A 13,264-nucleotide genomic window follows, 5' to 3' on the forward strand; every position below is an offset into this window, starting at 1 on the left:
ACTTGGTGGCGACCAGTCGGACAGTTGATCTGATGGACGGGTGCGCCAACCCATGTACCGAGTCGAAAACGTGTCTCCGCCAGGCTGCAGGAACTATAGGGCGGGGCTGACCTGTCACGATGTCGCAAAATAGGGTCTGCTGACCTGGACCAACCAAGAAATCTCGGAGCTGCAGGCCCGAGACTGCAGTTCTGTAGCTGGGCAGTTCGTCGTCGGCTTGCTGTGCGTCAGCTAGGGCCGTGTAGTCGACACCCAAGGACAGGTTGTGGATGGTCGGTCTGGAAAGTGCATCAGCAACGACATTATTCTTTCCGGAGACATGTTGGATATCTGTTGTGAATTCGGAAATGTAGGATAAATGTCTCTGCTGACGAGCTGACCAGGGATTGGAGACTTTGGAGAAGGCAAAGGACAAAGGCTTATGATCGGTGAAAGCGGTGAAAGGCCTGCCTTCTAGAAAGTATCGGAAATACCGGACCGCCAGATACAGCACTAGAAGTTCCCGATCAAAAGTTCAGGTGGTCTAAGGTGCTTGCTGAAAAATGCCAAGGGTTGCCAACGGCCTTCGAGTAGCTGTTCCAGTACCCCACCCACCGTGGTGTTGGATGTGTCCACCGTGAGGGCGGTTGGGACATCTGTCCTAGGGTGTACAAGCATCATGGCGTCTGCCAGGGCGTCTTTGGCCTTAACGAAGGCAGCCGCAGCCTCGTCATTCCAGGTGATGTCCTTGCCCTTACCAGCCATCAGCGAGAACAGAGGGCGCATGATACGGGCTGCTGCAGGGATGAACCGACGGTAAAAGTTGACCATCCCAAGGAATTCCTGTAGGCCTTTGACTGTGTCGGGGCGGGCAAAATGGCAGATAACGTCTACCTTGGCGGGTAGGGGTGTTGCCCCATCGCTGGTGATTTTGTGGCCGAGGAAATCGATAGAGTCAAGTCCGAATTGGCACTTGGATGGGTTGATCATGAGGCCGAAATCGCGGAGACGAGAATACAGCTGGCAGAGGTGGGAAAGGTGTTCTTGGCGGTTACGGCTGGCTATCAGTATGTCATCTAAGTAAATGAACATGAAGTCCAGGTCTTGGCCTACCGCGTCCATCAGCTGCTGGAAGGTCTGCACGGCGTTCTTAAGGCCGAACAGCATTTGAAGGAATTCGAACAGGCCGAATGGGGTGATAATCGCAGTTTTGGGAACGTCCTCTGGATGGACCGGGATTTGGTGGTATCCCTGAACAAGGTCCACTTTGGAAAAGATGCGGGCCCCGTGTAAGTTCGCTGCGAAGTCCTGGATGTGAGCGATGGGATAGCGTTCCGGGGTGGTGGCGTCGTTCAGCCTGCGGTAGTCGCTGCAGGGCCTCCACCCTCCGGTGGCTTTGGGGACCATGTGCAGGGGGGAAGCCCAGGGGCTGTCTGACCTGCAAACAATCCCCAGCTCCTCCACGTGACGGAACTCTTCCTTTGCCAGGTGGAGCTTGTTTGGAGGTAATCATCGTGCTCGGGCATGAAGGGGTGGCCCTGTAGTAATGATGTGGTGTCGTACCCCGTGTTTGGGCCTAGAATTTGTAAACCGAGGTGCCAAAATTGATGGGAATTCGGCTAGGAGCTTGGTGAAATCGTCGCCAGAAAGGGAAATGGAGTCCAGGTGCGGGGCTGGTAGGCTGATTTCTCCCAGGGGATAGGTCTGGAAAATGCTAGAGTGGACTAACCGCTTCCCTCGCAGGTCGACTAACAGGTTGTGGGCCCGAAGGAAATTGGCTCCTAGGAGTGGTCGGGCGACGGTATCAAGGGTAAAGGTCCAGGTAAAATGGCTGCCGCCGAATTGTAATTGAAGTATACGGGTACTGAAAGACCGTATCGTTGTACCATTGGCAGCATTGAGTACAGGACCTGGTGGCCTGTTACGAGTGTCGCGGCCAGTCGGGGGCAAAATACTGACCTCTGCTCCAGTATCAACGAGGAAACACCATCCAGATTTCTTGTCTTGAACGAATAGGAGGCTCTGCCGGCGGCCAGCTGCTGTAATTATCAGCGGCGGCTGGCCCTGGCGTTTCCCTGAAACTTGCAGGGTGGGCGGCATCGATGGGCCTCCGCGCCCCACCTCTGATGGTAGAAACACAGCTGGTCGCCTGTGTCGTCGTCTGTGTTCCTGGGGTGTTTCTGCTCGGTTGCTGGGGCTGGGCGATGCGGGCGTTGGGCTCGTGGCCTGGTGATTTGGCCGACGGACGAACCGCTCTTGCGTTTGGCCTTCCACAGGACATCTGCCCGGGCAGCTACCTCACTGGGGTTGCTGAAGTCGGTGTCAGCTAACAGCAGGTGGATGTCATTGGGGAGCTGTTCAAGGAAGGCCTGTTCGAACATCAGGCATGGCTTGTGTCCCTCGGCCAATGCCAGCATCTCATTCATTAGGGCGGATGGGGATCTGTCCCCCAGGCCATCCAGATGAAGCAGGCGGGCGGCGCGCTCCCAGCGGGAGAGGCCGAAGGTCCGAATCAAAAGGTCTTTGAAAGCCGGGTACTTATCTTCCTCCAGGGGCGACTGGATGAAGTCTCTGACCTGGGCGGCTGTCTCTTGGTCCAGAGAGCTAACCACATGGTAGTACTTCGTGGAGTCGGAGGTGATCTGCTGAAGGTGGAATTGCGCTTCGGCCTGGTCAAACCAGATGCTGGGACGAAGTGTCCAAAAAGTGGGCAGCTTGAGGGCCACTGCATTGGCTGCTGCATTGTCGTCCATTGCGCGGGTCCAAAATCCGTTTGGACCGTTGGGGTCACCAATGTAGCGGTTGCTACTGCGAAATAAAACAAGACGCTAGTCGAAAGATTGTCAAACAAGAACTGGTTTATTTTCCCGCCTTGCGCGGGCCTTTTAAGGGAGACTGTTCCCACCCAATGCAACCGGCAATGAACCAAGTACTACGTCATCAAGTCTTTCCCGCACGCGGGTTCTCCCCATCGCTCAGGAAAGACGAGGCCCGCCGCCATCTTGGGCCTCGTCGCTCTGACGCCGCGCGATCCTACTGCCGAGCTGGTTTGCCTGACCGGACGGTGAGTGGCTACAATCCAGTATTACTTATTTATCTGCCTTCAGCTGGATCCTGGAACTTTCTTTTAACTCTAATGTGTCCAAAATATTCTGTTTTATATGGCATATATAAGCATATATGGCAATCAATGTCTAAGTCATATTATTTTATTTTGGGAGTTATGCCCTTGTACTTATGTTCAATTTGAATCTCTATATAAACCTATAGTTTTAGTTTATGCCATGTTCCTGCATCATAATTGATTAAATTATTGTAAATTCAGGCACTCGTTGTTACAGTTCATATGACTTCCTGCTGTCACGATTTTGTTTCAAACAGGGCACCACTGGATGAAAGCCAAGATGGCTACATCTGAGACTCTAATTTTCATGTGATTCCAGCAGCATATCAGACTATTTCATTAGTAATCATCAAATTATTATAGCTCTCTACCATCAAATTGTCACTTCCTTGTGAAACTGAGCATGACCAGATAGTAAACAGTATAATTGCTAGTGGTATTCCTGTGGTCACAGTTACTTTGTATTGTGCAGTATTACAACATTTTATAGCACAGAGATTGGACAGATAAATGCTGTTTGTTATGTTCTACACCATCCCTCTAGCATCCTTCTTTACCAATGTATTCATCTGCTTCTTTCCTTGGTTTTTTTTTATCTAGTTTCCCATTAAAGGCTCTACCGGTCAATTAGTTACTGCTGTAACTGATGCCAGGTTGATGATGCCAAGAAGAACTGAGAGAGTGTTGCACTATAGGAAATGCTGTCTTCAAAATGGGAACTGTAATGTAATGTGGAATTGTGTTTGAAGATACTGAAATTACAATCTGATTAAGGTTGTGCTCCCTGCTTTGCAGCTGGTGGCGAGGGTGGAACCCGCCTTATTGTCAGATTGTGGAGGGTTACAACCACAAAGTTGGAGTCCTGATGTATCAAATGCAAGGCTTCTCGGTATTTATCTATGGAGGAAAATTGTTCCTTTAGCTATACTGTGGGTCATTCTAATGGGTGTGGCTGGCAGCATTACTACCACCTTTTGGTAAACCTTGCATTTAACTACTGATATATTTTATGCATGATTTTCTGGTAGTAAAACATGACAATTTTGCTGGAAGAAGCACAGAAAATTGGAGCAGGAGTAAACCATTTAGTCTTTGGAATCTGCTCATGGTTGATTTTGTATCTCTCTCACTCCTCGTAGCGCTAGATGCCTTTGTGTTTGGAAATTGATCTACCTCTTCTTAGAATTGTTGAGGAGACATCCCAGGGAGTGCTTCCATTGATTGTGAATCTGCTTTCATTTATTCTCACCAGTGTCCTTGCTTCTGGCTTCCTTCTAGCTGCCGGGACACTGTTGATCATGATGACAAGGTGCAGCCCAGAGGCGGCTGTTTCAGCCGTGGTCTACTTGAAGTTGCCCTTTGAAGATGTCTGAAGACTCTCACTGCAAGCCAGCAGCCTTTCACTGGCCAAGCTGCAGCCTTAGGGAAAACTGTGTAGGAGCATTAAGTCTGATACAGAATGAGTATCAATACCACTGCTCCTCCTCAATACTACAAACTGATCATTAAGATGCACTTTGTATGATCACATTCACCTGGACATTAAAGGAAAGATCCTCCTTTATTGGTGTGCCTGCAGTGTGACTCAAGTACAGCCAGTGGAACCCAGCACCATTGGTAAGTCAATAATCCAGATTTGCTGTGGAGTGCAGCTCTTTGCCAATAGAGAATGAGTTGAATTTTGTTCTCCTTTTGTTTAAAACAAACATCCGTGACCACCAAAATGCAAACTGTTAAATATAGATATTTCCTGCTTCAGCTTGGAAGTAGACAGAGGCATAAAAGTTGATGGTTATCTTGACCACTCCAGCCAATGGCAAAGTGGTTCTGGCCCTACTCTGTCCAGACAGTTGTAGTAGTAATTTGTTTCTATGAGGAATTCATGGTAAAGGAGCGTCACCTGATTGCTGCTCACTGTGGTGCGCGTAGGGAGTTGCCTCTTAACATGCATGGTGGATGTTTCTTCCCCCTAGTCCTCCATTTTCTACCAGATTCTCCTACTCTTCATGCTTCTCATTTTCAGTCATGCTGCACTCCTGGGGGGATGGTAACCAAAACACCCTTGCAAATCAGTCAGCAACTAACCCACAACTAATCGATGAAGTCTTTAAATAGAATTATCATAGATCCTTCCTCCTAATTGCATGATTTTCCATGTGAGATGATCCATGGAGCTCTTTAGTTGGGTCATTGGTGTTCATTTGGTAGAACTGTTGTCCATTAAGTGTTGCACACTGACATCACTATTTGCCAACTCTGCATACCATCAGCATGTGGAAGTGTCTACTGGACCACTGCCTTTACCAATGCAATGAAAATGTGAATGCGGTAAAAATATAAAAGTAAATTGGAATCCATAACGCCCAGTGAACAGGCAGAACTCTGAATTTTGGGGCCAGTAAGTTCTCACTCAAATTGTATCAATAGCATTCTACTGATTGGAAGACTGGTTATTTCAAAAACTTCCTGTCACCCTTCTCCTATGGAAATATTGTTGGTTCTTTTTATTGATCACATATCCCAATTAACACTAATTAGGTCAGGGACATAAATGGAAGAATGCCTGAGTCTGGTTTAAACAGGCAATAGTTAAGTGGTTATTGCTGAGATCTGAAATCTGCAATGCATATTTATGTTTGTGATAGAATGAGGTAGTTTTACCTTTTTTCTGCTGCTAAGCTTGTGTCATTAACTTGGATGTTCTTTTAAATTCCCTCCACTACAAAAGAGGCTACGTTTGGGATAAAGATTTTCATTATATTATTATGCAGTAATATTTTTTCTGGCACCCTGAGCCTGTGAATGTATTATAAAAATGCAAGATTTTGCATTGTCTCAAGGACCAAACTTCCCAAAGAAGACAGGAGTCTGACTTTAGTAAACTGTCATGTTTCTTTTACTTATCCACAAATACTTTGAGCCTTTCAACTTCTCTAGTATCTTTTAAGATCTCCTTGACCAAGCTTTAGGTGCCTTGGGCTGGTTCATGTTTTAGAGGCATCAAATAAAGGTGAGCTATTGTTGAAATTGCATCGCATGCCCTGTTTACTGACCTTTCACTTGCAATTGAATAACCCAGAAATATAGAGAGACACTTTTTTCCACTGTGTGATAATATCATGGGTCAAATTGTCTTTTTCTGCTGCATATAAGGATAATGAAAAGAACACAACTTCATTCCTGGCATTAGGGCAGTTTCTGTTGTGCTTTGCAAGTAGATTGATAAATAATTTGGAACACTACCTGGCCAAAATAATTACTGTATAATTACATTGTTGAGCAGTTGAGCATTACTGGTTCCAAGTTATTTTTGCCTGTTGGATCACGATGTATTCAGGTTGTAGGTTGTAGTCCACTCAGAATTAGACAGACCATATCTATATAAGTAATGTGTCTCTCCCTTACAGATTTATGGATTGTTACAAGGTTTTTTAAATGACAGCATTAGATTTTACATAGTCCTTTTTTATAATTATAAGTCTGAAGTTAGTGCTTCACATTTGAGGACATTTTATAATATTGGTTGGGTCTGCAAATGCATTGATGAGTGGAATGGAACCTAAACTGGCAAGAAAGTTTTAATGTTACAGGCAAAAGTGTTGAAAAGTAAAGGCAATTGCAAGATTGTTTTTACAGTCTAATGCATTATCTCCCCTCACCTAAAATCAGCACATTTTACATTTCTTACCCTGCCTAAGGATTTTGCAACTTATTACTTCTACTGTCTGCAAGCATCCAGGTCCTGGTTGAATTTTGATTGAAATTCAACTGCTTTTTGATCTGTTGAGCCCGTAGGAATAGCTCGCTGATATAATTGTCCAGGAGTGCAAGCAAACACCTGCTAATTTTACGTGGTGGCTTTGAGTGAAGTACTTGGTGTTCGTATGACCAACAGGGAATTAGGTACATATTTTCTGGGGCCTGAAAAGAAACAGATTGATGATCTTGGCATTAGTTGAAGAAATTGGTGGGTTGGAAGCATGCAGTGTTTCTTTATAGCTAGTCTGCATCCTTACGATGATTTTTCACTCTATTAAAGAATTTTTTGTGGGGTCTAAACCAGGACTGTATTAATGACCTTGTTGATCAAAGTCACTAGTTTCCTTTAGAAATGTAAATTGAGGTAATCAAATAGCCAATGCATGACTTACATTTTCAGTAAATGTTGTTTTGAATCAAACAGTATACACACCTTTTAGCCATGTTAGGATTAATACATAAATTTTTTCAAGTAGCACAAGCAGCATGCATGGAAGGCAAATGATGAAATGCATCCTTTTGCAAAATTTATTTATGCTTTTCAAAGTTAACTGGAAGAAAAGCTTGACAAATTTCAAAATTTCAAATTGTATTGTGTGTTTAAGTGGAGAATGTATATATTTATGTGCGAGATAGAGACAGACTCATATAATCCCATTTGGTTCATTAATGTCCCTCGGGGGGACATCTGCCATCTGTACCTGGGCTTCCCTACATGTGACTCCAGTCTCACCAGTGCTGATTGATTCTTAAATGTCCGCTATGGATTGGATCAGCTATGATTTTATTGACAGAGCAGGCTCAAAAGGCTGGTTGGCCTACTGCTGTTTCTTATGTTGTAAGTAGGTCATTAATTGTTACAAAACTCTTAATGACAATTAAGGTAAAGCTCACTACTGGAAGAATTATATCAGCATTGGCAACTTCAAAAGTCATTCAGTTGGAAAACTTTCTTCCATTAAGCATCTTGATTCTAAAGGTAACCATCTGCCCTTTTGTGTGACTTTGGTATTGTTTTAAAAATACGTGATATGGTAATGTATGATTATTAAATATAATTTTTTATCTTTGGCTGGATTATAGGTCTTCTATAAAAGGCTCCACCTTTAATGTATAAGAATGTTGAAAACATTACATTATAAAATCATCAATGTACAAGCATTCAGATTAGAGAGGAGATGTAGAAAAAATATGGTCTATGTCTTACTGCAGCATTAATTTGTTAAATAAAACACTGCAGGTTAATTTGAGCAGATTAATGTAGGATGCAACAACAGTTAACATTTTATTCTCTATTGTTATTTTAGATTCAAAATGCCAATGATGTTTTAATTGCACCACTGGAGAAGTTTCGTAAAGATCAAATAGGGGCGGCAAAAGTAAGTAATATGTTTTTGTTCGTTATACTACATTCTTGAACATATTTACCCAGTTGTTACAGTACTGGTAAACATGGTCAAACATTCCAAAGAGAGCTGAGAACTGAATAGTTTGTACATTCAGATGTTGAATTTTACCTTGGTTGTGGATTTGGAACCAAGTAAGATGAACAGAATGAAGCCAAGTTCCTGCTTTATTGGCGTTTTGATTTCCAAGTGTCTTGAATCACTGTCGTGTTTTTCCCACAAAATCTTATTCTTGTAAGCCTTTTCTTGCATATTTTTTGTACTTTGTGTAGTATCTGTATATTCCTTTTGTAACATAGAGGCAAGAATTAAGATATCTTTATTAGTCACACATACATCGAAACACACAGTGAAATGCATCTTTGCGTAGTGTTCTGGGGGCAGCCGCAAGTGTCGCCACGCTTCCGGCGCCAACATAGCATGCCCACAACTTCCTAACCTGTACGTCTTTGGAATGTGGGAGGAAACCCATGCAGATATGGGGAGAATGTACAAACTCCTTACAGACAGTGGCCGGATTTGAACCCAGGTCGCTGGCACTGTAAAGCATTACGCTAACTTCTACTCTACTGTGCCTGCCTGGTACTCAAGGTACCAGGCAGGTACATGCACATGGTATTCAAGGTTGTGTATTTATTTAATACCTCTGCCTTGGAAATGCAATTCAGAAATGAAGCCCAGTACTTAAATCTTTTATAATTTTTGTTATTTTTCGTGATGACTTTAATTTAACCTCCCATGTATACACTCAGAAGTTAATGTTCTGATGAACTGGTGACTTTATTTTGCTTCCCAAAATGCATTACCTCTCACTTCTTTTATTGACATTTCTTTGCCATTTACACACACTGCATGCTTGCTGAAGTCTCTTTTATTTTGTTGTATGCTTGTGTATTAACTATCTCCACACAATCCTTACAGAGTATTTTTTTTTTTGCTACCTTCTGCCAGTATGAGCCTTTAATCTCTACTCCCTATAATCTCTGCTTTTGGCTTTCTGTTCTGCTACACATATTCTGGCTCCATGTTCTTTGACCTTGTTCATGAGTCTCTCATGTGATATCTTATAGAAGTCCATACATATGACATCCACTTGTCCCCCTGTCCTCCGACTATTTATAGATTTTAATAACTTATGTAGGAAGTGCTGGCATTGTGGGTTGTTTTGAACATTGAACCACCATCCAAACATCATGTTGTCAGTAGTGTCTCCACCCATGATATTTTTATATATATTCTTCTCAGGCTTCCATGCTGCGGAGCCTGCTCTGCTTTGGTAATTTTAGATTAATATAGGATGCAGCGATAGATAATTATTATTCTCTATTGTTATTCTAGACACACACACACACCTTTAACTTTAGAAAAAAATTGAATGATGAGCCATGTTGGGAGAATATGAATTGGGTGACAGGCTGAAGAGAATATTTTTAATGGAAAGCTAAAGGTGAATGTTGAACACAGGAAGGGAGTTGTTGTGAGTTGAGCCAAAGTCATTCACCATTAATGGGATGAACGGAGTGTTTGTACAGAATGTAGGAGTCTGAAGTTCAAATGATTTGTATGGGGGCCTAACACTTGCAGCAGTTATGGTGCAATTGTTTCGTGACATGATTTTGAGATTAGGATGAGGACTTGCAACTTTTGGCATTGACACTGTGTAGTTTTGTAACTTAATGGTTGATGGACTTATTGTGAAGCAGGTTGTGGACAGCAGTTCATTGAGCAAGTTATGAAGAGAACAAGAAAGATACAGGTGTCCCCCTGTGTTACAGCTGATTGGGTTACAGGAATTCATCCTTGTGGAATTCATAAATCACCACCCAAAAATCTGAGATATGGAATAAAATCCACTCCTGTGGAATTTATGTGAGAAAAATATTAAGTAAACACAAAATGTTGAGGAACAAGAATTTTTGTCTTTTTTTCAACTCTTGTGTCTTGACCTATACAGATAATGTGGCAGGTTTTTTTAGCATGGTAGGTTCACTTTGCTACCTAGCAGGTTTTGGAAGAGTTTTCCATTTTATTCACCCTCATGATGTCTGAAATGGGTCCAGGTTACCTATATTTGATGTGCATTTAAGAGTGTACATCTCCATTCAAGCTGAAGGATAACTGGAGACACGAGAGACTGCCACCTACCTCCACCTCCCCTCCCGCCACCTGGCCCCATCTGCCCTTTCTCTTCTCTCTTGTCTCTCTCGTCTTTCTATACCTATCACCATCACCTTCAGTTTGTTCTTTTGCTCCAGATTACTGCAACTGCAATTGCTTGGGTCTCCAAACACAGAGCTAGCCACTTAAGAGATTTGTTTTGGAAACTGACAAGGCAATCTCTTAAGTGGCCCCCCTGCCATGAAGCAGCAACAGAGGCACTATCATTACTGCTGAGAGAAAAACATCCCATAGGAACACATCTCCACTTATAACATGAAATTCAATGGGAAATGGGGTTATATGTTACAGAAAATCATGATGTGGCTGTTTTTTTTAGGAATGCAACCCTTCAATAACATGGAAGTCACCTGTATTGAAATTTGATCAGAAAGATTTCACGTTCCTGGAAATGAAATGGTAATGGAGTTATACCTCTTGGCACAGAATAGGATGAATGAGTTAAAACCCTGGGTTGATCAGTACTTTGCAGGGTCTAAATCATCCTTAAGAGGTTGACATGAATTCTTTACCTTTCTCTGATGATGAAAGGAGTGGAGATTATCGATGGAGGTACAAATATTCTTTTTGACCTTCTGCAACTGAGCTCAAGGAAATATACACTGCCTCACCTTTTAATGTTAATAACTGAATGATGGAGGAGTTGAGCAAGATCATGGTGATATAGAACTGGACACCATCAACATGCATTTGGATTTTGACATCTTAGTACATGAACGATGCCACTGAGGATAGTTTTTACCAAAAGGGAAATTGTTCAGGTAGTCTAGTCTGCTGGAGTGAGGAGTGAAGCAGGAGCAAGAAAGGCGCTATCTGGATTTATAGAATCATGAAATATCACTCTACTGGAGGTTAGACATGGTTGACCGAAGTAACTGAGTGGTGAAACAAGACCAAGGAGGATAATGTAATATTAGAAACTGTTGTTTTGACTTTGGGCCTGGTCATCTCAATGCTGTGTACAGGGTAAAAGCTTATCTGAAATAGGGGCAGTAGTGTAACAACTGGTCATTAGGCCTTGCCTGTTTCTGCACGTTTCTAATATTTTTAAATTATAAAATCTATCTTTTCCTGATTAAAGCTTTTCTTGGTACTTAAAGGCTCTTTTGTTTATTTTGGTTGTGCACTCTCTTTAGTATTTTTCTTGACATTTCTTTGACTTTTTTTGACATTTTTGTCAGCTTGTCTTTTTCACTTTCTTTCTGGAGTCACTTCTGTGCTTAATCTTTTCCTTACTCTTACCAGTTTTCTCTTTCTTGTTTATTTGTGAGTTTGACTAGCTTTATTGATAAATCTTCAGTGTTCTCCAGTTAAGCCAGTAATTCAGATTGCTGCATTTTTTTTGAATTCTGAATAGTGTTAATTCTAGTTCATCTGTAGCTTGGAATTAAACTTAGTAATCAAAGCCATTATCAATATGGCAAGATATATTTGTATTCTCCAATCAATATTTATTTTGTTGTTGAAATTATTTGAATAAAAGCTGGGCCATAAATTTCAAAAATTTTACCTCAAAAGACTTGTTTATGTTTTTTTTATAAAAGTCATGAGGATTATGGGTGGAAAGAAAACATGACAATTCAATATCACACCTTCTGTAATTTTAGCTTTTATATGAATTAAAATCCTCAAATTTCAGAAAGTGTGTTAAGCCGAGGGGTGGAATAACACACTGCCAGTCCAGATGAAGAGCCTCAACCCGAAACATTGACTGTCCATTTCCCTCCATGGATGTCACCTGACCCGCTGAGTTCCTCCAGCGCCTTTTATGTTGCTCCAGGTTCTAGTGTTTGCATTTCTATCTCATAATTTGATTGTGTTTATTTAAAAAATGATCAATTTAAAACATGCACCTAAAGGCTTTATTTATTGATTGACATTCACTTGCGTTTTATTTGTTGAAAGTAATCATTCTAACCACTGTGAAATACAGTGAAATAAAAAGGGGAGAGACACAGACAAACGTGCAGAAAGTCCTCACAAAACTTCAGGCATAATGCTTGTGGAAATTTTGCACACCTGAAATATTTTCAGCTTCCTCCACATCTCCCTTGTGTCAGGTTTTATCTAGGAAAAGGGCAGGAATCTACACCCATTCGCACTTCTGTTGGGGCTGTGCACTTTCATTAAATACATATTCCATTCCATTTTTATCAAACCATCATGATTACAGGACAAATAATTTGTCTTTACTAAAAAAAATATATCAGTCTCATCACAGAAGTACTTTGCTGAGACCAATTATGGTTTGCAGTTCCCAGTTCTGACTTGAGTGCTCTAATGTCGCATCTGTGCTGGAACCCTTGGAACTTTTACAGAACTACCAAAGCCCAAACACATTGCCAGTATTATAAAAGCACAGCAGAACCACCTTTGTAGCTAAAACCAATTCCCCCCAAGAATAATTGGAATAAATGCTTTGGAATGTTTCTTGGTCAATGAAAAACTTAAATCTAAATTTGTCATCTAAAATTAATACAATACAATCTAAAGTTCTCATCTAAAACCTTACATTGATATGCAACACCTAAGTCTTTTTTTTACATACCTTTAATATTGGTTGTAATATTTTAGTCAATGTACATCTATAAAAGGCTATTTAACCTCTTCACTCAGAAATGTTTGTATAGTGCTTGTTGAAAAGTTATTAGCACTTATTCATGAGCAGCACGGAGGTAGAAGGTTGCACATTTGATTCAAGTGGAAATGAGGTTGATTCCTGCTCTAATTAATACCTAATGGCACATGTGACTATGAATAATGGGCAAAGGCAAGATATGGCTCGGCAATGATACCATCCAAATCTCCACATTTGTTG

General features: G+C 41.8%; 1 protein-coding gene across 2 annotated transcripts in view; it reads left to right on the forward strand.

Annotated features, from left to right (window-relative positions):
- The window catches only part of arhgap42a (Rho GTPase activating protein 42a), a 231,924-nt gene that overhangs the window by 138,791 nt on the left and 79,869 nt on the right, over window positions 1–13,264 (forward strand). For both annotated transcript variants that reach the window (XM_052026620.1, XM_052026621.1), the window contains exon 4: window positions 8,170–8,241. In XM_052026620.1, the coding sequence (XP_051882580.1) occupies window positions 8,170–8,241 (72 nt within the window). The remainder of the gene's footprint in view (window positions 1–8,169; window positions 8,242–13,264) is intronic.

Source organism: Pristis pectinata, chromosome 11 (genome assembly GCF_009764475.1).
Source record: "Pristis pectinata isolate sPriPec2 chromosome 11, sPriPec2.1.pri, whole genome shotgun sequence".
In the NCBI taxonomy this organism is placed as follows: Eukaryota; Metazoa; Chordata; class Chondrichthyes; order Rhinopristiformes; family Pristidae; genus Pristis; species Pristis pectinata.